This window comes from Aquarana catesbeiana, linkage group LG13, assembly GCF_042186555.1.
Source record: "Aquarana catesbeiana isolate 2022-GZ linkage group LG13, ASM4218655v1, whole genome shotgun sequence".
Classification (NCBI taxonomy): Eukaryota; Metazoa; Chordata; class Amphibia; order Anura; family Ranidae; genus Aquarana; species Aquarana catesbeiana.
In genome coordinates, this window is record NC_133336.1 from 182,180,895 (window position 1) to 182,208,866 (window position 27,972).

General features: G+C 41.7%; 1 protein-coding gene across 1 annotated transcript in view; it reads right to left on the reverse strand.

The window, feature by feature from the left end:
* The window catches only part of LOC141117099 (cubilin-like), a 207,065-nt gene that overhangs the window by 14,607 nt on the left and 164,486 nt on the right, over positions 1-27,972 (reverse strand). The window contains 10 exon segments of the mRNA XM_073609714.1: positions 18,736-18,946; positions 20,234-20,352; positions 22,456-22,681; positions 23,930-24,045; positions 25,195-25,322; positions 25,421-25,502; positions 25,581-25,756; positions 26,415-26,532; positions 26,619-26,753; positions 27,641-27,706. Of these exon segments, the coding sequence (XP_073465815.1) occupies positions 18,736-18,946; positions 20,234-20,352; positions 22,456-22,681; positions 23,930-24,045; positions 25,195-25,322; positions 25,421-25,502; positions 25,581-25,756; positions 26,415-26,532; positions 26,619-26,753; positions 27,641-27,706 (1,377 nt within the window).

Here is a 27,972-nt window from a genome sequence, read left to right on the forward strand (position 1 = left end):
AGGCCAAAATCATTGTGAAACCAGTTTTTAATAACGCAAATTTGTCGTACACAAAGATAATGAATGAACACTCACATATTCTGTTGCCCAGACCGGCACCAAGTGAATTCTAGCAGTGTATCTGTTTCTAGTAGGCCAGCCACCGCTTGTCCCAGATGGAGAAGCAGCTTGCATTCCACTGGCTGGAAATTGAATCGCCGAGGTGGAGTTACATTGCCACTGATGTCACTTCTGGTGATGAAGTGTCCCAGGAGGGGTTTCACAGGATTAATCAGAAGAGCAGCAGGGGTATCATTAATGCATGAGGGTAATCTGTTGGCACAATTATTTTACTATACAACATGTTTTATACATAGACAGATACAAAATCTTTATTTATTTTTCATTAAAAGAAAAAAAACTTTAAAAAATGTTTTTTGACATTACAATTATTTATTTACATTTGTTGCTCTTATGTTTTTTAGCCCAAATGTACTAACGATTAATTCATTTATTATCATTGCATAGAGATAAAATTATATAAAATGATTGTTTGTACATAGATAAGGTTCATCCATCACAATTCCATCACTTGGTTATTTGGTTTCATCTATTTATGTATTTCCTAACTCAAATTTAGAACGCCATTCGTTTTTCATATGCCGCATAGATCACACAATGATTGGCAGCATCTGGTAGGATGATTAAGGGTTAATACCCACAATGCTGGACAGGTATTTACATCCCAGAGGTTACTGTTAGCTTGAATGCGGAAGGACAGAAGTTGCTCCCTGAAATGCATCTCCCATGATTCTATGCAATTGATCACAAGCAGCAAGAGACTGAGACACTGCAATTCTGTGTAGAGACATCCTTTCCAGCCAGCACTATCAGCGTCTCCCCTGCAGCGGTTGTTGCCAGTTGCCTGGTAAAGTCGGCTGCTTGGATCCACTGGTTATGGGACATTCTCTACTCGGTTATATGCCCATTCCGAACCATAATCCCTCCACCAAATAATTTGGACCAGTGCACAAAGCAAGACATGGATGAGCGAGTTTTGGGTGGAGGAACTTGACTGCTCTGCACTGTCCTGACCTCAACCCGATAGAACACCTTTGGGATGAATTAGAGCGGAGACTGCGAGCCAGACATTCTCTCCAACATCAGTGCCTGACCTCACAAATGCGCTTTTGGAGGAATGGTCAAACATTCCCATAGACACACTCCTAAACCTTGTGGACAGCCTTCCCAAAAGAGTTGAAGCTGCTATAGCTGCAAAGGGAGGGCCAACTCAATATTAAACCCTACGGTCAAAGATCGGGATGCCATTAAAGTTCACATGCGGTTTAAGACCGGTGTCCCAATACTTTTGGTAATATAGTGTATTATGAGACTGTTCGGCACCCTTCTAACCCTTTGTTTTTTACTGAAAATGATACCACTTGTTTATGTCAGGAGCAGCACTTGAGGCCCCCTATATCCATTTGAATAATTTTCATAAAAAGGGTATTTCTTATGGAATATTTTAATATTACCATGACAGTGATATGGCCTGTCATAGAGAATAAAACTGGATTTTGTACTTATCTGTAAAATCCATTTCTTTGAGTTTATCATTGGACACAGAGGAGCCATAATAATCTTTACTCATAAGGGTTACTTACCACCTATAGTGATTGGACACTGGAAAAAAAGACAAGCCATACACCTCAACATAGAGGGGAAGGACCTCTGTGTTCTGTTATATACTCCAAAAATTGGATTTTACAGGTAAGTACAAAAATCCAGTTTTTTCTATCGTACATCACGTGATGTGCACCGTCCATATGACGGTGACCACTTAGAATTCACCTGGTCCATCCTTACAGTTCTGGATGGAGAGGAAAGAAAGCAACGAGGATTCCAAATTCCTGGAATGGTGGAGCGGATTGCGGGAGCCCTTACAGCTCAGGATTGTGGGAGGTAAGTACAGCAGGGACAGATAGTTGGGGATTGCGTTCGGTGGTTTGGTCACCTTTTCATATTTTCTGGAAAGGTGAACCATCCCTTTTAAAATTTACATATAGTTCTATTCTTATTCTCCCATGTCTAAAATTAAAATATTTTTTTTTTTTTTTTTGCCTTGAAGCTTGGAAATGCAATCCATAGCCTTCTTGAAAAACATGCCATTATATGTCAGCTGTAAAAAATCAATTCTACTGCATACAAAATACAACTGGATATTTACTTAGCAGTGTGACATAATAAAATGAGAAAGTCACAAACTCATTACAAAAAATGTAAAAAAAAAAAAAGTAGAGGAACTCAGTTACGCACAACCTTACCATAATAATGGCCATGTGACCACATTTAACATGATTACATACCTGTAATAGCTGTGAGCTAAAGTAAATCTTTGAAATGTCCATTCAAGCCAAAGAAACAGGTTGATTTCATTGGAACTACAAAATGTTAAGACAAAGAGATGTCTCAAGAATGGTAAATAATTGGAGGGTCAGCTACAGTCTATGGTACAAATATATAAGACTTTATTGATGAAAAAAGAAAGATTAAAAGCGTGAGGTTCATCAGAGGTGACACAACTTAGTGCCTCAACACCGGTGAAGCACACTCTCACAATGTCAAAAAACAATCAACTGAAACACAAAAGGATATGAAATCGGTAAAAACCACTGTGCTCGAATCACCTCCCCACACACTCCACAGAACAGATTCCCCCCCTCACAGATGTGGGATATTCAATAGATGTTATGTGTTTGAAAAATATTCATTCAGAATATCTCATTGCTGTCCAGTAATGTGGTTTCAAAATAAATACTTGATAAACATATCATACAGAGCTCGTATTCCCATATAGCCATGAGTTGGCCACTAATATCTTGTGCACAGATCCTGATAGAATTATTTTACTCCCTGCATTGATCAGTGTAGATCATATATTTGAATGGAATGACAGCCCCATAGTCAGTCCCAATATTTTTGGGCGTGCTCCAACTTGCAGCTGAGAAGGATTTTAACCCTGTATGTAGCTACATGATATCATGGAAGACAAGTCTTATAAGAATATAAGATTCCAGTCGTTCCCTTTTATCCTGGCACAAAGAGGCTGATCGTCTGCTCAAAGTGTAGGCAAAGGTGAATCACAAACAATATAGCAAAGCTGTATATGGACAATGTCTCTCAATAAGCAGATATCCTTCCTCCGTCTCAATCAATTTTTTGATATGACAGGCGGGGTGTAGCAGTAGAGATTCATTGAATGAAAAGCAGAGCAGTATCCAGCCTAATCTTTTTTTTTTTTTTTTTCAAAGTTTTTTATTGAAAAGCAGACATGAAATTCAACAGGCAATATTTATGCGACATGTAACAATAAGATTTATACAGATTTTTTCTGCGACGTGTATTACAACAGACATCAGGAACATATCAAAAACAGAATGTCCAGAAGGTATTCCTCGCAGAGATATTTGTGGACATATTCTAACTGTTTCAATTAATAATTAAATGGAAATTAAACCAAAACAAAAACTAAAGTTTTATTCGTTTGCTCAAAAAATAAGTCTGCGAGCATGTGAAGAGTCAGAATCAGGCAATCGTTTTGTAAATTGTAAAAAACATTACCAGTGATATATCTGGAGGAGAAACATTAAGCAGAAAAGGTAGAGTGAGGAGAGTGATAGGAAAAGAAGAGGTAGAAAGAGACTAGAGGTAGGGAGTGGAGAGGGGAGGGATGGTCGGGGGGGACGCACAAACCAAAGAAGTACCATTAAGTCTGTCTAATGTTGTTGTGACCAGATTAGGGTTTTAGAAGTTGTTTATCGTAGTCCGGAGGTAAAAAGTGTTCAGCCCAAGAATTCCAGATTTTAAGGTGTTGGGGAATTCTATCAAGAATTGTTGCTTCAATTTTACTATGGATCATAGCTTGAGTGACCCTGTTTTTGACTTCAGCTAGAGCAAGTTTTGGGGTTTTCCAGGCCCTGGCTATCGTCTGCTTGGCTGCTGTCATGAGCTGAAGGAGAAGGCGGGTCTGGGATCTGGTGAAATCCGAGGGGGTAAGATTCAACAATGCAACAGCCGGGTCAGGATCAATGGGCTGTTGAAATAAGGTGGAGGCCATACGGAATATTGCTGCCCAGAATTCCTGTACTATTGAGCACGTCCACCATATATTTATATGGGTACCTCGTTTGTTACAGCCACGGAAACAAGTAGCAGGATAATTTGGGAGAAATTTGGAGATCCTGGCAGGAACCAGGTACCATCTCATGAGTACTTTGTAGTTCGCTTCTTGAGCTATTACATTGTGGGATGATATTTTCGTATTGGACCAGATATCAGACCAGCTCTCTGCATCAAAATCTAATGAGAGGTCTTTGGACCACTGCACAGCATAAGAGGGAAGGTTGGTTGGGGGAGAGGTCAGATGAGTATATAAGAGGGAAATTAGTCCCGGGGCATGAGGGTCAGAGTTGCAAATCCCTTCAAAAATGGATAGATCATCTAGCGAGGTGTGTGTGCCTATAGTTGTATGGATAAAGTGGGCTATCTGTAAATTTCTAAAAACTTCTGTAGGGGGAATGTCAGCATGGTTTTGTAGTGAAGAGAACGTCTTAATAGTAGATCCAGAAGCAAAGTCGCATATGCGATATAATCCCGCCCTAAGCCAGATTTGAAATGATCTTGGGTTGATTTGAGCCGGATAAAATTTCGGATGATCCAGGAACGAGAGTAAAGGGGAATGAGCAGATTGTAACTTAAATGGGCCTCGAAGTTTATCCCACAACTTAAGGGAGTGTCCTGTAATGGGGTTACTGATTGGACCACGAGTTAAGGTGGGCAATCATAATATGTTAGACACTTTGAGAGGGTGAAGGTCTATGGCTTCCAAACTAACCCAAAGTGGAGTTTCATTTTTTGCATGGTATAGAGTTATCTGGGCTGGCTGAGCAGCGTGATAATATCCCAAAAAGTTAGGCAGACCCAACACCCCCTTGAGTTTACTGCGAAGTAATATAGCTTTAGATACCCTAGGTCTAGTGGAGCCCCATATATATTTAGACACTCTTGTCTGAATAATGCGGTGGTAGTATGAGGGAATAGGGATCGGAAGGACTTTATATAAATAAAGCAGTTTTGGCAGCATAGACATCTTTACAGCCACTATTCGGCCTAGCCATGAGATACATATCGGGCGCCAGGATTATAATAGGGTTGTTAGGTGTTTTAACATAGGGAGGTAGTTGGCTCTAAAAAGGTGGGCCGGGTCACTAGTTAGCTTGATACCAAGGTAGGCTATTGAGGTTGTAGGCCAGGTGAAGGGGAAGAATTCTCGTATATGTTCTAGTTCTGAGTGTGGTAGGGACACGTTGAGGGCCTTAGATTTGGATTGGTTGACTTCCAACCCTGATATTAGAGCAAATTTGTCTAGAAGGTAGATTAGGTTCGGGAGTGTGGTTCGTGGGGAGGTGACAAATAGTAGTGCATCGTCGGCAAATAGGCATAATTTATGTGATGTGGAGGCTATATCTAAGCCTTTAATATTTGGATTTGCTCTAAGGAGAGCTGCTAGTGGTTCAATCGCTAATGCGAACACTAGGGGGGAGAGGGGGCACCCTTGTCTTGTACCCCGTTGTATCTGAAAACAGTCCGATCGGTATCCTGAATATTTAACATATGCTTGCAGTTGGTTGTAAAGGGAGTCTACCCATTGTAGAAAGTTAGGGCCAAATCCCCATCTTTGTAGTATATAGCGGAGGTAATCCCAAGAGACTGTGTCAAACGCCTTACGAATATCAAGAAAGAGAAGATGCATAGGGATTTGGCGTGTTTGAGCTAGGTGTTGGAGCAGAATGACACGACGGATGTTATCACTGGCCTGACGTTTTGGGATGAAGCCTACTTGATCTTTGTGTATAAGGCCACCTATAATTAGGTTGAGGCGTAACGCCATAATTTTGGCTAGGATTTTTATATCCAGGTTGAGTAAGGATATGGGCCTGTAATTGGACCAGAGAGAATTGTCTGTGTTAGGCTTGGGTATCATGGAGATGATGGCTGTCAACGTGTCTCGACCAAAAGAGTGTTGTTTAAGGAGGGCGTTAAAGGTGTTGGTGAGAAGGGGGCTAGGATGGGAGCAAATTTTTTGAAGTAGGAACTAGAGAGACCGTCGGGGCCTGGTCTTTTGTGTGGTTTAAGAGACTTTATAGCAATAAGAACTTCCTCGGATGTAACGGGGCATTCCATAGACTCTTTATTGGCCTCTGATAATTTCGGAAGTGTGATGTTTTGAAATAATGCCTCAGCTTGTGTCGCGGAGAAGGTACGTGTTGGGGTATATAATTCAGCTAGCTTTCTGCGGAATTCAGAGAGCACCTTCACTGGGTTACTTGTGAAATTATCCTTGGCCAGTTTGAGTCTGATGGGATTGTGCACCCTTTCTGGTCGACGAAGTCTCAATGCAAGGAAGGTATCTGGCTTATTAGCTTTAGTATAAATTGTGTGGTTGGATCTACGAATGGCTTTGTCTGCTGATTCTGCCAAGAGCAGGTCCAACTCTGTTTTCGTCTTTTCTAGCAAAATTCTATGAGGTTCAGTTGGGGTGGATTGGAATTGGAGGAAGAGGCGGTGAAAATCTGCCTCCAATTGCTGGGTTCTGAGTTTTTTATCTCTTTTGAGGTGAGTAGATACGGATATGCAGGTCCCTCGAATCACGGGTTTGTGCGCCTCCCATAATAGGACAGGTGAGATATCAGGTGTGGAATTATGTTGTATGTATTCTTTAAGGGCTAGTTCCATATCAAAACAATAGGATTGGTTAGTTAAATATGCCTCATTTATACACCATGTGCGGTCTCTAAACTGAGGGATCAGGGTAGAGACAGTTGTAATCACTGCACAGTGGTCTGACCAGGTAATTGGAATAATATTTGAGTGGAGTAGGGTTGGTGAGGACGCAACAGGTATAAAGATGTGATCGATCCTTGAAAAGGATTTGTGTGGGTATGAATAAAAAGTAAAGTTTTTCTTGGCAGGATTACATTCTCTCCATGTGTCTAGTAAAGAGGCATGCTGGAAAAGTTTGCGAAATAATATAGAAGGGGAGTATTGTTCAGGGGCATAAGGAGATTTATCGAGGTGCGGGTGTAGTACTTGATTGGAATCGCCGCACATAAAAAGGGTGCCCTTACAGTGCGATCGTATTACCTGTAAGAGGTGATTAAAGAAGGGGTTGGGTTTATTATTGGGGGCATAATAGGAGACTACAGTGGTCATCACGTTTTGCAAGTGCCCAACTAAAATAATGTAACGACCTTCAGGGTCTTTAATTTCATTTGTTAGGGTGAATGGAAGAGTGTGGTGAAATGCAATGAGGACGCCATGTTGCTTAGTGGCAACCAAGGCGGTGAACACTTGGGGGTATTTAGAGCTGAAGTATTTAGGAGTTGCTTGGGTTGAAAAGTGTGTTTCTTGTAGGGCCACTATACTGGCCTTCAGGTGTGCAAAGGTACGAAAGGCCTTAACCCTTTTGTTTGGGGAGTTGAATCCCTTAACATTGAGGGAGAGTATGTTCAGGGGGGCCATTTATGTGGGCTGGGGGAGGTACTATAGGGTAGTTGTTTGAGGATCATGCGACCCACCCGACCCAGTGGGAAATGAGGAAGGAGGTGAAAAGAGAGGTGAGAGGAAAAGAAGGAGGAGGAAACAGAGGATAGAGCATGGGTTTTGTAGAGAAAATAAGAAAGTGTAATAACACTTGGTGCGTTGGACATTTTAGTCCAACAGGTAGATGCCCATACTTCCAAACCAGCCAGCTGGCGAGGGAGCATGTGCATCCTATAGGAGGAAGCAGTGACATTTCCCCGCCGCAGGTCGGGAAAAGTTAAGAAACTGTAGTGCTCAAACAATATAAACAATACGTACTAAGACCGTATCACTATATTCAATTGTGAAATACCGGTAGTAGCCCCACCTTGGTGGAAAAATTTAGTGCCAAAAAAAAAAAAAAAGAAAAATTTGAAAAAAAGAGTGGGAACATAAAAAGGTGGTTAGGGAAGGGCGGGGGAGGAAGAGTGGAAAGGGGAAGAGAGAGGTTGGGGTGGGTAAGGAGGTACTAGGGGGGTTGGGAGGGAAAGAGAGAGAAGGGGGGTAGGGGAGGAAGAGGGAGGAAAAAAGGGGGGGGAATGGGGGTGGGAAGAAGGCATCAATTGGTACAACTGAGATCAAAATCACCAGGGGGGATGTGGAAGTCTAAAAATAAAAGGTATATACACCTTGAAATGGGATTAAGGGGGTCACATATGTTGAGTCCCGCAACAATGGAAAATCTTACCAGAACAAAAACTTCTGCGTCTCGATGACGAGAGATAAAAATAAAAAAAAATTAAAAAAAAAAAAAAGGAAGAGAAGAAAAAAAAAAAAAAAAAGATCACAACTATCTCAGTTCAGTGTGATATTAACCGTGTAACCAGGAGTTCTCCTGAGGTGTTGAATAAGAGCAATAGAGGATAGATTTTTCAGCGAGATGTGTGTGCTTTAGGATCAAAAAGGTTTGCTTGACGGGACGGTGTTCCTTTTTGGATCGAGGAAGGGCCAGATTGATTCCGCTTAGGAGTGGTGGTGTATGGATAGGTTGCAGAGCGGGCTGGAGTACACAGTAGCGAAGTCTCGGATTGATGTACAGGGTGCGACAGGTGAAGTGATTCAAGAAGACGCTGTAGTGATTCTGGAGAAGTGGAGGAGTATTGCTGTCCCTGGAACGTAAACTGAAGAGAGAAGGGGAATCGCCAGGTATATTTTATCTGATGCTGTATCAGGATTTGTAATTGCGGTTTCATGGCTCGCCGTTTAGCAATGGTAAGGGGTGCCAGGTCGGAGAAAAGTTGGTAATTGTGGTCTTGAAACTGGAGAGTGTCCTTATTCCGGGCAGCTGCGAGTAGTTGCTCTTTTGTACGGAAAAAGTGTAGTTTAATTATTATGTCCCGTGGAGGGCCGTCTTGTTGGCGGCGAGTAAGCGCCCTGTGAATCCTATCAAATTCCAGGCGTTCAATGGGTATGGAGGGACAGAGTTCTTGGAAAAGGGCTGTTGTAAAGGATTGTATATCCTCAACCACTTCAGGGATACCCCGGAGGCGTAAATTGGACCTGCGTGAGCGGTTCTCGGCGTCCTCCAAATGTGAGAGTAATGTGGCATTTTCCTCACGGAGGGCTGCCTGAGCATGTTCTTGTATGGTAAGCTCTATATCATCCATCCTGGTTTCCAAATCTGCTGTACGCTGACCTAGTTCCCTTATCTCCCGTGACAGTCTGTTAGTAATTTGGTCAGATGTAGCTTTCAGGGCCTTGTTTAACATCTTCTCCATGTGTTTCAAGAAATCAGGCTGAGACATACCTTGTTGTGCAGGGATGGGAGAACCGCTGTATACAGGGTCTGTGGCATCATCCTCCTCACTGTCTGCCTGCTCCGTTCTAGCTGGAGATACAGCGTGCTGTTTGGTGAGGGCTTTTGCCGCCATCTTGGATGAGGCGCAGGCCAGGGCCTCTTTGATCGGTTTGGTCTTATTCTTGCCTCTGTGGCCCGTCAGAACCATCCCGGTCGTGGCTCGGGTGACGCTGAGGATGATCACCGGTATTTTGATTCGGCTAGGCGGTCAGAGTGCGCTATTCGGTCCCGAATCTGCGGCGGGGAATGCGGAGCTCTAAGAGGTAACGTCTTCCATGCTGAGCCTCGCGCATGCGCCCCCTCCCAGCCTAATCTTTAAATATCGCTATAATTACTATGGAAGTATGAAAAGTTCACCTTGCAAAAGTGCTTACCCCTCCTGGGGTCATGCAGTTTGTTGCAGCGATTTCACAGAAAAAAGGCTCTGTATGGTCGCTCTGTGTGATTTCCCTTTCACAGCTGTTGTTAGAACGTTGGTGTGTAGATAGGATATCTGTTTTCCTCACGTCCACAAAATGAATGGAACATTCACTATTCAGTTGTAGGGAGATCGGCTGTGATTGGCTGTATAGCTGACAAGAGCCATTCCTTATAGTAATCAGTCTCTATAAGGCTAGGTGCAGGGGCAAAGTGTCGCCATATCCCATGATGAAAATGACCAGGAGTCACCTCATGGGTCAGTGAGGGGGACTTGAAGAGAGAGCAGGGGTGAGCCGGCATCATCCACATCGACACTTGCGTTTCGTGCAGTTCACCTGCACTTCATCTGGACTGTAATCCATAGCCTTCTTGAAAAACATGCCATTATATGTCAGCTGTAAAAAAATCAATTCTACTGCATACAAAATACAACTGGATATTTACTTAGCAGTGTGACATAATAAAATGAGAAAGTCACAAAGTCATTACAAAAAATGTTAAAAAAAAAGTAGAGGAACTCAGTTACGCACAACCTTACCATAATAATGGCCATGTGACCACATGTAACATGATTACATACCTGTAATAGCTGTGAGCTAAAATAAACCTTTGAAATGTCCATTCAAGCCAAATAAACAGGTTGATTTCATTGGCCTACTCACTCTCACCATATGGTCCCCTTCTTCAGGAGAAACACAGAGGTAGATATATATATGTTGTAAATCATAACTGAAATACAATTACCTTTATTGGTGCATTCCCATATATACAGTGGGTATAGAAAAGAATCACCCCCTTTAAAATAATTACATTTTGTTGCTTTGCAGCCTACAATGAAGACAGACACCGTTTTTTGTTTTATCCAGCTGTATTTATTCAGTGTAACTTATAACATCCAAGTGAAAGATATAACACCAACATGTCAGAAAAAAATAAACAAATTCAAAAACTGAATCACTGAGTTGGAAAAAGGATCACCACATTTTGCTTTAATTAAAGCCATTAGTCTGTTGGGATATGTCTCTGCTAACTTTACACATCTAGACTTTACCATATTTGCCCACTCTTCCTTGCAGAACTGCTCAAGTTCAAAGTTTAAATTTTACGGTGACCTTTTGTGGACTATAGTTTTCAAGTCATTCCACAGATTTTCAATGGAGTTTAAGTCTGGGCTCTGACTAGGCCATGCAAGGATATTCACCTTTTTACCTTCAACCACTGTGTGGTCATTTTTGCTGTGTGCTTTGAGTCATTTTCACGTTGGAAGGTAAACCTTCTTCCCATTGACAACTTTCTGGCAGAGGGCAGCAGATTTTCCTCAAGAATTTGATGGTATTTTGTCCCATCCACTTTTCTTCTGTCCTACCAAGTGCTCCAGTTCCTGCTGTACCCCCATACAGGATATTACCACCTCAATGCTTTACTGTAGTAATGGTGTTATTTGGATGGCGAGCTGTATTGGATTTCTGTCAAACATATTGTTTGGTGTTGAGGCCAAATATTCCTATTTTAGTCTCATCTGATTATGACACATTTTTCCATGTTGCCTCAGAATCTTCAAGGTACGTTTTGACAAAGCTCAGTGATGACTGTATGTGGCCTTTCTTGAGGAGTGGCTTTTTTCTTGCAATCCTCTCATACAAGCCACATTTGAGGAGAATTTGTGATATTGTTGTCACATGCACACAATGACCACACTTTGTTATAAATTCCTGCAACTGCTTCAGAGTTGCTGTAGGCATCTTTGTAGCCTCTCTGACCAGTCTCCTCCTGGCTCTTTCATCCAATTTGGAGCGATGTCCTGATCCAGGGAGGGTCCAGTTGTACCAAATACCTTCCACTTCCTAATAATAAACTTCAATGTGCTTCTAGGCATTGATAAAACCATTTTTTGTATCCATCTCCTGACTTGTGCCTGTTCACAACTTTATCCATGGGTCTTTTTTTACTAAGTGTTTTTATTGAGATAAAAAGGTTTACAGTACAGAATGATTTGAGATATAAACCATCTTATCGTAAAAGCAGTTCCATAAAGCTTAAATTTACAGTACAAAGTCATGCATAAAACATCAAATTGTATAATCATTTAACGTTAAGCTAAAAGTCCTTGGTAGGATATGATCTTATCTCAGTTGTGATATACAAAACAAAACTATAACCAGAGTCAGTAAGTTCAACAAAATGGTAAAGAAAACATAAACTCAGGTCATTGTGGTAACTACTGGCAATGAAAAGCAGGACTAATTAATTTTTGCTTTTTTTTTAACATATGAGCTGTGGTTTGTACTATCTCTGAGAACTCAAAAGACATCACAAGTGAGCTAATTTACCTTGCATAGATTTTTGGCATGTTTTTGAGAAGAAGCTATTGTCGGTCCCTGTCTCTGGTAATCGTGTTTTTCTTCTACTGACTTCAAAAAGAAAAACATGTTACCCTTGTGCCCAAAAATCTAGTCATGAAGCTACATGACCAACAGAAGAAGTGGGAAGAGCATGGCAAGAGCACTCTTCTAGAAGAAATCCTGTGTGCTTGCCTGTGTGACAAACTGCTGTGTTTCGAAGACTCATACCCTTGTGGTAAGCTCTCAACCAACTCCAATCTAAAATGATGAAATGAAGGTGAACACACCTGGTTTTACAAGTGGCCTGGCTGTGCATAGTTGCGGAACCTTCACTGACACTGGATTGCAGATGGACAAGGAAATCTGGCCGACTGTATCTTGGGTGGGTATGAGTTGCTGGAGAATGCATATGGAAAGTGTGGGATGGTTTTGACTGCCATCAGACTTTGGAGCTGGTGCAACCATTGTGGTAACTTTCTCCTTACATTGCTACAGACCATTCTGCCACTGAGCATAATGAAAGTCAACTGGATAACCGGAAACTTTACAGAAGAATAATAATTTGAAAATAATTTGAACCTAATCACAAATTTAAAAAAACAGCAGACTGTATCCCATTACTAGATTTTAATTCCTTCTGAGGTCATCTGAATATCATGTCTGCTTAACCGATTCCCGACCGGCTCCTGTACATATACGTCAGCAGAATGGCACGGCTACGCAAAGTAACGTACCTGTACGTTACTTTGAATTTGCCGCCGTGTGCGCGCAAGCGCGCCTGCCGCGATCTACGTGAGTCGAGTCGCGGGTCCCGCGGACTCGATCGCTGCGGGCATACCCGCGATCGCCTCACAGAGAGGATGAACGGGGAGATGCTGTTGTAAACAGCATCTCCCCGTTCTGCCTAGTGACAGTGTCACTCGATTTCTGCTCCCTGTCATCGGAGCAGAGATCAGTGATGTCACACACACAGCCCATCCCCCTACAGTTAGAATCACTCCCCTAGGACATACTTAACCCCTCCCCGCCCCCTAGTGGTTAACCCCTTCACTGCCACACAGGAACCAGTGCATTTTTATAGCACTGATTGCTGTATAAATGACAATGGTCCCAAAAATGTGTCATAAATGTCCGACATGTCCGCCATAACATTGTAGTCACAATGAAAATCGCTGATTGCCGGCATTACTAGTAAAAAAAAAAATTATTAATAAAAATGCCATAAAACTATCCCCTATTTTGTAAACGCTATAACTTTTGCGCAAACCAATCAATAAACGCTTTTTTTTTTTTACCAAAAATATGTAGAAGAATACGTATCGGCCTAAACTGAGGAAAAAAAACTGTTTTTTTATATATTTTTTAGGGATATTTATTATAGCAAAAAGTAAAAAATAATGCGTTTTTTTCAAAATTGACGCTCTTATTTTGTTTATAGAGCAAAAAAAAAAAAAATCGCAGAGGTGATCAAAAAACACCAAAAGAAAGCTCTATTTGTGGGAAAAAAAGGACGTCAATTTTGTTTCGGAGCCACGTCGCACGACCGCTCAATTGTTAGTTAAAGCGACGCAGTGCCGAATCGCAAAAAGTGCTCTGGTCAGGAAGGGGGTAAATTCTTCCGGGGCTAAAGCGGTTAAAGGAGAACTATAGTGGATTTTGGTCTATGGTATTTTAATTACTTTTATATCAATATTTTTGTCATTTGTATAAAATCTTTATCCTCAGGTCATTTCCCAGAAATAGGGGCCACAAAAGCCTATGCTGATCCTGTATAACATTACAGTGACCCTACATTTTACCCACATTTATAAAGTAAGAGATATAGCAGACATAGTATGCATTATGTATTCACCTTTCCAGTACTCTCCACTGCATGATCCTATACCAGTGTCCATAGGCATGCGCAGCCTATTGGATTAGGGCGTGCACCCCAAAACTCAAACACACACATGTGTGGGTATATATATATATATATATATATATATATATATATATATATATATATATATAAAATTATATTTATATATATATATATACAGACACACACTTTTAAATAAATGTAAACAAACATTTTTAAATGTGTTAATATTTCAATACATTTTACATCTTATGGCAGAGCTGGTCAGAGGGAGAAAGTGGGGATGAGAGAGGGGGGAGATGGGATCAGTTGGCAGTGGTGGTGGGAGGAGGGGAATTGGATCAGTGGCAGTGCTGGGGGGATGGAATGAGTGGAAGTGATGGAGAGCATGAGATCAGTGGCAGTGCTGGAGGGGGATCAGTGGCAGTGCTGGAGAGGGGGGTGATCAGTGGCAGTGCTGGAGAGGGGGGGTGATCAGTGGCAGTGCTAGGGGGTAATGGGATCAGTGGCAGTACTAGGGTGGGATGAGTGGCAGTGGTGGGGGGGTGGGGATCAGTGGCAGTACTAGGGGATTGATGGGATCAGTGGCAGTGCTGGGGGTGATAGGATCAGTGGCAGTGTTGGAAAGTTGATGGCATCAGTGGTGTTGATGGTGGTTGTGGTGGGGGGGGTAATGGGATGAGTGGCAGTACTGGGGGGAATGGGATGAGTGGCAAGGTTGGGGGGATCATTGGCAGTGCTGGGGGTTGAGGGGATTAGTGGCAGTGGTGGGGGGGATTCGTGGCAGTACTGGGGAGGGGTGAGTGGCAGTGGAAGGGGGTCAGTAGCAATGCTGGGGGGAGATAGGATGAGTGGCAGTGTTGAGGGGCATGAGATCAGTGGCAGCAGTGGTGGGGGATGGGATTAGTGGCAGTGCTGAGTGGGGGAGATAGAATGAGTGGCAGTGCTGGGGGGCATGGCATCAGTGGCAGCAGTGTGGTGGGGGGATGAAATCAGTGGCAGTGCTGGGTGGGGGGATGGATGGGATTGGTGGCAGTGCTGGGTGGGGGATGGATGGGATTGGTGGCAGTGCTGGGTGGAGGATGGATGGGATCAGTGGCAGTGCTGGGTGGGGGATGGATGGGATTGGTGGCAGTGCTGGGTGGGGGGATAGATGGGATCGGTGGCAGTGCTGGGTGGGGGATGGATGGGATCAGTGGCAGTGCTGGATGGGGGGATGGATGGGATCAGTGGCAGTGCTGGGTGGGGGGATTGATGGGATCGGTGGCAGTGCTGGGTGGGGGTGATGGATGGGATCGGTGGCAGTGCTGGGTGGGGGGATGGATGGGATCGGTGGCAGTGCTGGGTGGGGGGGATGGATGGGATCGGTTGCAGTGCTGGTTGGGGGGGATGGATGGGATCGGTGGCAGTGCTGGGTGGGGGGATGGATGGGATCAGTGGCACTCACTTGCTCTCAGTGTGGACTCCATTGTTGCTGTGTCTCCAGCTCCCTCCAGGCTTCATGTGTCTCCTCACACAGTGGAGACCTTCTTTGCTCTTCCTACTGGATCAGCTGGCTATTGCAGTCCCCCAGACGCCATGTCCCCATCTGCCTGCTGCTGTAAATTCAATGGGTGGAGCCACGGAGAACCTGGGTGGGCGGTCCTGCAGCAGTTACTTAGAACGAAGGAGTCAGGGGGAGCTGGGAGGCGGAGTCAGCAGTTCTAGTACTGGGAGGCGGAGTCAGCAGTTCTAATACAGTAGCCGATGGAAACATAGAGCACCAGGCTGGATGAGAGGGGCAGCGGGGCGGCATATAGAACAACCGATGCTCTGCATTTTCCTCCATGCAGCCCCTGAATGTTCGCTTCTCCTCCTCTTCCTCCCAAAGGCATTCAATGGCTGTAGGGCGGAAAATGCAGAGCATCGGTTGTTCTATATGCCGCCTGCTGCCCCTCTCATCCAGGTGTAGACAAGTATGTGGCCATTTTTGGTGAGGGCAGTGCTACTAAATTGCACTTTCCCACTACAGTTGGCATGTATGTGTGAAATGGATAGGCAAGGGTTAGGATCCATGTTGGCAGAACAGAGCATCTAGTCCTAGAGAAAGGTTCCTGAGGAGGAGGGACAGAATAGGGACACCTTCGCTGGCTTCGCTATCTCTGGACTTTAGAGCTGGTGATAAGGATTGGCTGTTGGTCTGCTCAGTGCAGCTTATACCGCAACCTGCCAAACAGCCACCCCTCTTCAACCGGACGCTGTTCTGGTAATGTAAACCTCATCAAGGTAGCACTATACGCACTGGGACTTTTCAGCTGTAACAATAACAAGGCTGAGATTTTTTGTACCTGTGACGCCTTTGTCAGTGAGAAGCTGTTACCAGCTTGTTTGAGACTGTTATGCAAATACCTTCTCCACCTGTTATTTATTACTTCCACTAAACCAAATAATAACTGTGCCATTCTAGTTGATCTTGGTATGCCTTTTCTCCACCTTGAGTACCAACCAATTATCCCTGCCACACATGTGTAAATAAAAATGTTATATTACATGCTTTCCTCATCTCTGTGTTCCTTCTTGTGAGATTGCTGGGGAGTGATAAGTACCCTAGATCTTTCAAGAAGGCACTCCATTCCAGTGCAGGAACATCTTCTTGCAAGATTTTGGCTGCTCTGCATTCCCCAGGATCTTGCTAGGAGGAATATGACATTACCCTTGTCTAGGTAAAAATAGGTACATAATCTGCCTTTTTTTCTTTACAGGTGCATTTTTGAACTACTATTAGGCAGTTCCAGAAGCATAACTAGAACTTTCAGGGCACTGGTGCAAGAAACCATGAAGGGCCTCTCTGGCCCCCAACTGGGGCCCTTCTTACAGAATCCTGGGCCCTTTACTCCCATTGTGGGACCCTTTATTATGGTCTCGCAGCAAGCAACCTTCCTGCTGTCTTGGGGTCTCCCCACAGTGGAGGAATGCCAGAGCCCAGTTGCAAGTTTGACCTTTGCAACCCTGGTAGTTCCGCCACTGGTGTCAGTATTTCTTAGCCCCCCTCATTGGGGGGCTTTGGTGAAATATCTCACTTTTGAGACAGAGAAAGGGACTGAGGACAAATTCATTAACCCCTTTCTCTAAAACCTCAGCTGCACAGAATGAACAGGAACAGCTCTGTACAGAGCTTCCCGTTAATTCATAAACTGAGGAATAGTAAACACAGTTTACTATGGCTCAGCTATGAATGAATAAAAAAATAACAGAGTGAGTGGATGGTACCAATCACTGACTATTCATTAAGACAAGACTCTATTCTGACAGATCCCCTGTAGCAGCCAGTGGGAGGTGGAAAGGAGAAACCTGGCAGTGCTGCGGGTGCAAGGGGGGCCAAGAGAGAGCACACAGGAGCCAGGGGTAGCTGGACAGCAATAGGAAGGTGGCGGGAGCAGTATGTGGAGGAACCAATGGCCTCCATTTCCCTTCTACACCTGCTGAATGTATGTGGGAAGGAGAGGAGGAGAAGCGGGAATTCAGCAGCAACATGGAGGATTGGCTCCTCTACATGCCCCCACTTCTCTCCTATCCAGGCATACAGGGAGGCCGCATGAACCCCCTGGGACCCCCATGGGGCCAGGTCACAATGGCTACCCCTGCAACCCCTGTAGGTACACCCCTGGGCAGTGCATTTCACAGGAGAAGGGGCTGAAACTAATAAATTAACTTCCTTTTACTTCAATGCTCACTTTAAGTCATGTTGAGGAATCAAGAACTATGTCACTCAAAAATAATAACAGAGATGGATTAATGCTTTAATATATTTTATTTTTAAAAAGGAAAGGAAAACATCAGATCAGACATATATAGCAGTGGTCATAAACCCTGTCCTCAGGGCCTACTAACAGGCCATGTTTGCAAGATAACAGAAAAACATCACAGGTGATATCATTGCTGCTCAGTGATTGCAGTATTCTAGTCTGCATCTCTCCAAGGTAATACATAAAACCTGGCCTGTTAGTGGACCCTGAGGACAGGGTTGATGACCTGATATATAGCACAAAAGAAACGGCCAACCACCTACCTCAAAATAATAAGTAGAGAAAGGGAAGGCCAGAGGACGCCAAAATGTGTTCCCCTATTCCTAACCAAGCCAATCAAAATACCAATCAAATGGCAAAACAATTATGAAATGTTATTTTGTATTTTTAAATGTAATTGCAAACACAAGCATAATTCAATGTACATTTATTCATTATATATGTATGCACAAATGTGTGAACTTTTCTATATGTGCTCCATCAAATTCACAGAGTGTATTGTAGTGTCGTCGGCGTCTTTCCAGAACCGGTAGATTTTCTCTTTGTACCATCTGTTGCTCTTCTATTGAACTGTAATCAAAGAGAGGTCAATGTCAGCAAATATTAAAACCATATTTAAATAATACATAGACCTTATTCGTTCATACTTTCTCATCTAAGTTGTCTAATAGGAAAGTCTAGCACCAGTTCTGTATTTCTTAATTGTGATTGAACATGATTCAGTTTTGTGTCTAACCTGAGATCCTGCTATTAAATCTGTATTTACACCACAGCAGTTTTACATTTCTTTATGCAATATGTGTCTTCATTAAGCTGGCTGCTTTTGTTTTATAAAAAAGAAATGTGACCTCTATTATCTTATAACGTCCATTGCTGATATTAGATATAAGCAGATAGAACTGAGCTACTCACAGAAGGTGTAATAGACTTGGAAGCCCTTTGCCTGGTTAGACTTGTCACTGTGGAATACGAGAACCATAGAATTGCCTTTGGAGTAATACACAGGGATGGTGCGATCCCCACAGAATGGACCCTTTTGTGTACCATCCATGAAGAGTTTTAGATAGTCGTACATACAGAAAGTGGCAGACTCTACATGGAAGTCACTTATGGTCAGAGCAATCTGAAAAAGAAATACAATTATGACTAACATGACAGTGTTGTGTTCTTGCAACATACAAACAAATCATTTTTTATAGCATACAAGTGAGTGAGTATTTTGTTTCTTACAATTTATTGATACAATTCATTGATGTTACAGTCTACCTGAAATAATATTTGAGCAAACATTTATAATATTGCAGTTTACCAATTCTTATATGTGATGCTGCTTTTGTTTTCTTTTTTAGGCTTTCTTTCTTCTATGTTCATCTAGTGATCCAGCCAGCCAGTCTGTTGTTCTTCAAAAGCACAAGCTATCCAGCAGAATGTATCAGTTTACATGGATGAGACAAATCATTCAGCACTGGCAGGAGTGCTTAAAATGATCAACTTTAATTATTCATGTAGAACCTTTATCCCAAATGTGAAAAAACTTGTAACTGATTATAAAATGTTAGCTGGCATTTGGATTCAACTTGTTAGTGTATTTAAATCTGCTAATACATTTAACACTCCCATCCCCCCCAAACTAACAGTGCTGCTGTGCCTCTTGTTCTCATTCATCCAGAGTAGACTCTCACTAATACAGGAGTTTTTTTACTGGCCAGATCACCAGGTGAAAATAGGGAAAAGCCTAAGAAAACGGATGCAGTCACCACATTAGTTATTAGTTTTATGTCGCTTTAGGGATGATACTGCACATAAAAGGCAATGCTTAGGAATCTTGTTGGAAAAAGAAAGTCCTTTCTATTCCTGCGGTGTAATGGTCACCAATCTACAACTGCCAGACAAGGAATTAAACATCCAGAGCTGGGAGATCCGCTGTACTCCTTCTACATTACTGGCAGATTTATTTGTCATTCACCTGTCTACAATAGACTCAAGAAACTGATCAGCCCCCTCCCTTTCTCTCCCCTGTGCTCCTGTTACTCCCAATCAAGATGGCAGGTGCCAGGAATTAGTCCAGTGCTGCAAAGTCAAGTAAAGCTTTATAAACAACTTACAAATGTCACACCACCAGTTTTCAGTCAGCTTTACAAATTACCACCAACACTTCCTGTCATCACTGGGAAATTATCCAGAAAGTCTTGGTGGTAAGATAGTCTTAGAGCAATCTACGATAGATTTGCCAACAGCCATTCGGTTTCCATTCATTCAGCTAGGCTCTGGTGAATGCTGGTAAATTCAAAGGGGGTTGTACATTCACATTGTAATGTGTCTGTCCAACATTAAATTTTGTTTGTGTGACAATTTTAGAGAATGTGGAAGTCCAATAATTAGGGAGAATTTTGAAGTCATCTTGTTTTACCTTATATCCAACAGGAGCTGTGATAGTGTAGTTACAATTCATGTTTGGACTGTAGTTCCCTGGGTATCCCGGAGATGTAAAGCTGCCTTGAGAGTTAAAGAAGGATCCTCCACACTGAACTGTAAGAATATAGATATAATCAATATAGTAAAGAGATTTCTAATAGTATATGACATCATTTTATGTTTATGTATATACTCTGTACTGTATATACATAGTTCATCCTCTCTTTCAGAGTTCCAAGTTGATCTTAGGCTAGGACCCCACTCTGCAACCCTCAATGCAGAGCTCAGATGTAGAGATGGCCTACACAGGCACCAAATGCTGCTTCAGGGCAGGAATGGGAGAGAGTCACATGTTCTGCCTTACCCAGAAGTGTTTCACAGAGAACTAGTGAGAAAACAGGAGTGTCCTATGAAAATAAATAACTGTAGTGGAGATGGGTGGGCTACCAGACAAACCTATTATTGTGTCCTTAATGGGGTAAGTGCAGATGCTCTAAAAACTATCCATCTTATTCCCCCCACTGCACTGCTTGAGTTAAATGCTTCTTTAGTCTAGAAGATGATAAATACATTGAAATGTTTATCTTATTTATCCCCCCACAGGCTTCCTCCATGCTGTACTACTGGTCCCTGAAGCTGCTTCTTTTTGCCATTCCCCTGGCTGTAGACGCTCAGATATCATCAAATACAACACAGGATCAGCAGTCATGCATTTTATGTGAACGTGTTGAGGGCTCGCCCACATATTGGGATATTGGAGAGCATAGATGACCATTGGCTGCCAGGGTAAGTTTTTCAACTTGAAGCATTTAACCAATGTAGTGCTGGGGAAAAGGGAGTCTGGTCACTGCACTCCACCCTGGAGAATTTTGAATGACATTGTCAACTGCAAAGAAGTCCATAGGAATTTAACAACCTCTTAGTTTTGCAGTAGGGCGGACATCAGAGAGCTACCGCAAGAAAGATCAATCTGTACAGTATCTGATCCAAAATAAGCCATAGAGGTAAGTATTATTAGACATGTGCACAGCCAAAAAATTCGTTCATTTTCGTTTTCGTTTCATTAGTTTATTATTTTTTTCGTTTTTCGGGTCATTCGTTATGATCGCGATTTGTAAATTCGTTCATTCGTAATTTTGTAAATGCGTTCATTCGTACATTCGTAAATTCGAACATTCGTTCATTCGTACATTCGTACATTTTACATTTGTACATTCGTAAATCTGTACATTCGTAAATTCGTAAAATCGTACATTTGTAAATTAGAAAATTCGGAAATTTGTAAATTCGAAGTTTGAAAATCCAAAAACCCGAAAATGCAAAAATCTGAAATAGTAACTAAGTATTAAATTATAGGTATTATAATTTCCTTTCAAATTTGACTGTCAGTGAATGTAACAAATGCGAATTTATCCGAAGTTACGAATTATCCAAAACAAATGCTGCATCTAAACAAATGGAACGGAACAAATTAATAATAAATAATAATAATAAAACGTTGTTATTATTATTATTGTTATTTATTATTATTAAATCATTAAGTTCCATTACGTTTTTTCGGATCATTCATAACTTTGGATAAGTTTGTATGTGTTCCATTCACTAACAGCCAAATTTGAAAGGAAATTACAATACCTATAATTTAAAAGTTACTAGTAATTACTAATAGTTAAGTTATTATTAGTTAACTATTATTTCAGATTTCCGAATTTTCGAATTTACAAATTACGAATTCACTAATTTACTAATGTACGAATGTACGAATGTACGAATGTACATTCGTAAATTGCGAATGTACGAATGCTCGAATTTGCGAATGTCCAATTTTATCGAATTTACGAATTTTCGGAAAAAATTCGTTAAACGGGTTTTCGTTAATTCGGATATTCCCGAATTAACGAATTTGTTGAAATTCATTAAAAAACGAATTCAGAACGAAACGAATTGCACATGCCTAAGTATTATCACTCTTAAAGTTGACAAACATACACATTGAACAATCTATCAACTTTATAGTGTGAGGGCCTGACTGACTTTTAATTCTAATTGTATATACTAAGAAAATTCATGGATTACCTCAAAGGTTGCAAACAGAAGTTAGAGGACATGAAACTGTTGTGCCAATAGTCCCTCCTTGGGAGGGATCTCCTTTGAATCTATGATTCTTTAGTGTCTTTCTCTGAACACTTTCTTTACTATTAAAATAAATCGGCATACCTGAGCTATATGAAGCTTGGAAGCCGACCCCAGCAAAAGCCCCGTCACTGACGAACTGGACCAGCATCTGGCTTGTGGAAGCGACGAGTGGAGGGATGGTTTGACTTCCGCACATTTTATCCAACAACACAGGGGAGTTCTTAGAGGGGCCGTCATAGATCCTCATGTAGTCTGAGTCACAGTTAGGAGTGGATTGGATATTAAAGCTACTGAACTTTAATGTAGCCTAAAAAGTGACACAAGGAAAATTTATTATCTACAGTAAACACCAAACTTCACATATTTGTAACTGCAAACTGGATTAATATGCAATTGCAATATGATGCAATCGATTATTATATTAATGCCTTGAACAGTCCTTCAGAAAAAAAAAACCCACAAGAATATGTAAGATTCTAATTTCTGTTAAAAGATCTTGCAGCTATAGACTTTTCTAGCTAAGATGTCTCTTGAAACATGTGTGTCTTTTCCATAGGTGTGCGCAGCCTATTGCATTAGGGTGTGCACCCTTAAGGTCAAACACACATGTGTGTGCGGGTGTCTACATATATATGACCCTGGTACATTGATCTCCCTGCCAGGACAGTGAAAGAGAAGAGCATAAACACTTCTCTTATGGCAGAGCTGATAAGAGGGAGGTCTTTCCCCTGTTTCTGCTGCTACACAGAGCGATAACACTAATGTGCACGGGGTGATTAGGGTGTGCCTGGGCACACCCGACACACCCTGTGCGCACGCCTATGGTCTTTTCCATAGATCTTCCAGTTGACAGAACTCTTCTGCTCCCTCTGACTATTTGTTGCTTGTGGTTTCTTCAGGGAAACAAAAAAGACTAAACAAGACACATTTGGGGGAAGAAACTTTTAACAAACATCTTTCGTTTAACGCTATATTGAATTAAGTCAAAGAAACCTGTGACTGTGGATATTGTAATACTTTTACTACTGATAACATACTTGTAAGAACCAGAGCCCCAAATTAAACCAAGACCCATTTTGTTCCTGCTAAACACCCATTCCTAAAATGTCACCTTCAGATATGGGGTAAAAGAAATCTTCACATCAGAGTTGCCAAAATAGGCTCCCAGCAATGAAGTGGTAATGATAGTCTGTAGACTATAAAGTGGGCCATAATGAAGGGAAGTATTATTCCAACATATGGAGCAATTGGTGGTTGAAGCAGAGTATGAGGTTCAGAGGCATTTACATCTTAAAAAACCTACTCTATATACCTCTGTCCCAGCCATAAAGTCAAACCACCACAATGGCTCCACTTCAATGTACAAACGTGTGACGTTCAGGTAGGGAGTATTTGAACCTATTGCTTGGCTCTATACTAGACAAGTATCTTTTTATTATTAATGTAAAAGGTAGGTGGTGTACAAAACAATCTTCAATATGGCAGTTCATTTACACAGCTAGGCTGCTAGACACTCAGGGTCACATTTTGCATGTCTACATTTCTGTCTCCTTACCTGTCCCGATGGAACCCTGATCAACCAAACACAGTCAACATTATTAGGATAAGCAGAGGGATAGTTGTCAGAAGTGAAAATTCCTGTCTTATTATTAAGCAAAGTTGCACAGAGACCTGGGAAGTGAGAAAAAGACATATAAATTGTATTTAGTCACTAGAGGAATGGACTGATAATAATATTAATAATGAATTGGTGAGAAACAGGGGAGGGGGTATTAGCCTTCTATTAGATTAAAACTGCTGGAATTTTGAACTTAAAATCAAATGAACCTCGAGTTTAACCCCTTTATGTTGAAGATAAAAGATCCTTAAAGCGGAGTTCCACACAAAAATGGAACTTCCGCTTTTCGGAACCCTCCCCCCCTCCGGTGTCACATTTGGCACCTTTCAGGGGGGAGGGGGGTGCAGATACCTGTCTAAGACAGGTATTTGCACCCACTTCCGGCATAGACTCCCATGGAAGTCTATGTCTCTTCCTGTCCCTCCGCGCTGTCTGCTGGGAAATACACAGCTCCCAGGAGATAGCGGGGACCAGTTACAATGCACAGCGCGACTCGCGCATGCGCAGGAGGGAACCGGGAAGTGAAGCCGCAACGCTTCACTTCCTGATTCCCTCACCTAGGATGGTGGCGGCAGCTGCCGAGAACCGAGCGGGTTCTCGGCGTCGCCTGCCGACATCGCTGGACCCTGGGACAGGTAAGTGGCCATTTATTAAAAGTCAGCAGCTGCAGTATTTGTAGCTGCTGGCTTTTAATATTTTTTTTTTTTTGGCGGTTTAGGTGGACCCCCCGCTTTAATGCCTCAATGCAGTGTTACAACTTTCACATGTTAGTGAAACGGGACATATCTTTACAACTACTTCGTGCATCCGGGTGAATTATACTTTGTTTGTTCAGGCCAAATTGAGCCTTCATTTCATGGTAAAAATGACATTTTCTGATATTTTACTCTCTTTTTTTTCAAAGAAAACTGGCCAAATTGTAATATCCTTTTTTTTTAAATCTAGCTGTATCTTTCTTATTACTATATGACCCACCAAAAATAAATAACCAATAATGAATTTGAGATGCAAGGGGTTGCCACATATGTGTACATTATTTATTGTGTACACCTATAGTAGGGCCCAGAGATAAACGTGCACATTTGGCTTTGTTTTTTCAAAAAATTTTTTTACAAGACTAAAAATTCACTTAAAATGCAATTATAAAAAAGTATAATTTCTAATGTTTCAAACCCATAAAAGTGGAATGTACAGGAACTTACTGCATTGATAAAGCCGGTTAATTTTAGCGACATCCAAGACACTCAGTCCAATTGTCTGCCCAATAGGCACATTGGGGTCAGGCTTGGGGACAATTGTGGGTTTGTTTGAAGTGTTGGTGAATGCATAGCTGGAAAATGTTGAATGGAGATAAGATTGACATATTACCTTAAAAATATTTTATAATTCATGGGTAATTCACCAGCTAACATAAAAGTCATGACTTACGCATCATAATGCATCACTGAACCGTAATCATATGGACTGCCCAGGTTATTAGTGTCCGCTTTAGCAAAATTACCCCAGTATCCTGTAACAAGACAAAAGCAGTGGTAATGTCTCTTTTGAAAACATGGCTAAATTCGCTTTGTGTAAATGTCCGCAGTACCTTGAGAGATATACTGGAAATTGATGTCAACATAATTGTCACGATCACTTCTTACATGCTCATGGTAGAAGCCCAGGGCATGTTCTAGTTCATGTTGTATAATCCCCCTGTAGATGCAGCCTCCACCCAATGAAACTGTCTGGCTTCCACCAGTTCTTCCAAGATATGAGTAACAGCTAGAAATAGTAAATACACCGTTCAAAAGAGTTATGCTTTAATTAATTTGGGAGCCAAATACAATCGTTTTAATAGAAACAATGAACAATGAATCTGAGCTACAGAAAGAAAACAATCAATATCTATTTGTGCTAAGCTTTTAACCCTTCTAACTCATATCAGCAGGTGTATCCCTATGTATGTGCCCAGTTCTAATAAGAGGTATGGCATTTGGGAGCTAAGTAACGTTGTGCTGGCTTCAAGCATTGGATCACTGCTCACTTTTGGAAAGACATATTTGGTTTTATTTTCATTGTAAAATTTTAAGTGGAATTCGTTGAGTCTGTTGACACTAAGCCCCACTCCCTCAAAGTCACTTCCATTTTTCTACTATATACTCAATGTTAGCAGCGCTGGAATAAATATTTTATGTCCTTGTGCTATTTCTGCTAGGTACACAAAAAAAGGAGACAACCAAGAAGTACCTTGTTGTTGGCTTGTGACTTTCACATGTATTTGCAATTGTACAGAGGAGTTCCATAGTTTTTTTGGAGGAAATTAAAAAGAGAAGCCATCATGCACAAATAGGTAATGTAAAGTCTAAGGTGTTTATGTTTTAGATGCCCCCTACTGTTTCTCTTTTTGTGAAGCACTATGATAGACAATAGACAACCTTACCCATCATCAGGAACGATGTTGATGTAATCATCTTCTGTTGTAAGAGGCACAAACCTCACACAAGTCAATGTCTCAAACTCGGCCATGGCCAGCACAATACTATTCATGTCACTGGGACCTGGAAACAGAGATAGAAGGTTGGGTTTCTACAAATAATAAATAACAATGAATACTTTAATGCAAGAGAAGAAAGAAGGAACTCACTGTAGCTGGATGCTATGATGTAGGGAACAGGAACAGTACCATTATCACTTTTAGGCCAAAGGCAAGAAGGACAGTTTACGGCGCTGCGGTCATTCTGTACCAGCATATCGCCTCCATACATGGGTGTTTTGCTATCTGAAAATACAGAAAATGGTTATAGTTAATAGACTAAAATGTATTGGATTTTAGCTGCCCATACACTGTGAACTGGCTGAAGTTTGATATGTGGGTGGCTCTGTCAGTCCACTCTCACCTGACATTCTTTGATTGAAAAAAAAAATGGACGGATCCAAACAGATAATTTTAGAACTAAGAGCGGCTGCATCTAATCAGATGCAGTACAGTACAGTGTTGGGGTATACAACAGAATAGAATAGGCACAGTGGGAATCTGTGCATCTGAAGGAACCTGTTAGATATTTTCATGCAGTCCCAAGGCCCAGCTTTACTCAGTTCCGTGACACAGCACAGCTCTGTTTGGCAGGGGAGGAGACCTGATTTTGCTCTGCTGCAGTGAAGTTGGCCTCTTGAATCTTCCCATTCAGGACACAGCAGAGAGCGAGCCCCCGCGTAGAGCCTTCCCACTATGGAGGGCAGAACTTAGAAATGCACAGGAAAATGCTAAGCTTAGCTTAACCCCTTCCCACCTGGGCAACCAAAGCAAACTTACTAGCTAATCTGTAAGCACCTGCTTACACACAGCCCTATTTGCCGTTAATAATTCAACCTCTTTATCTCACAAGTTTCAATGCAATGGTAGAAGTGAATAGGAATAACCCACCAGTCTTTTTTTAAATGAAATAGTGATTTTTAAAGACTCATTCAGCAATGATGAAGATCTTGCAATTTAAGACAAGAGTGCCATATTTCTCCTCACACGCTATTGGCTAGTCCATCAGTGCATGATTTAAAGGATCCTGAAACTCATAACTTTATTGAGTATAATTGGTTATTGTCTATTTCCTTGCCTGGATTTAGCACCGTCATAATGCAGTAACGAATCCTGTGGTTTAGAATAATTACCTTTATTAGCTTTCAAAATCTTGCTGAAGATCCCTTGTGGCACTTTGGAGTCTTCACTCTTTGGGGCTGTGTATACAAAATACACATTAAGCACATCTAGTGAAATAATCGCAACCAAAAAATTTAAATGACTTAATTTTGTGTAAATATTGAACCCATTTTAAAAATTGAATTATCAATTAATGAAAAAATAGGGCAGCTCTGCAAAGATAGGTTAGCTCTACAAAGTTCGGGAAATTCTTTAGGTCTTTGCCTGAATCACCATGATTATCATTAACACCTAAGCAAAGGGAGGGGACTTTAAAAAATACCCTGTTGCCAGGGTCTAAAAA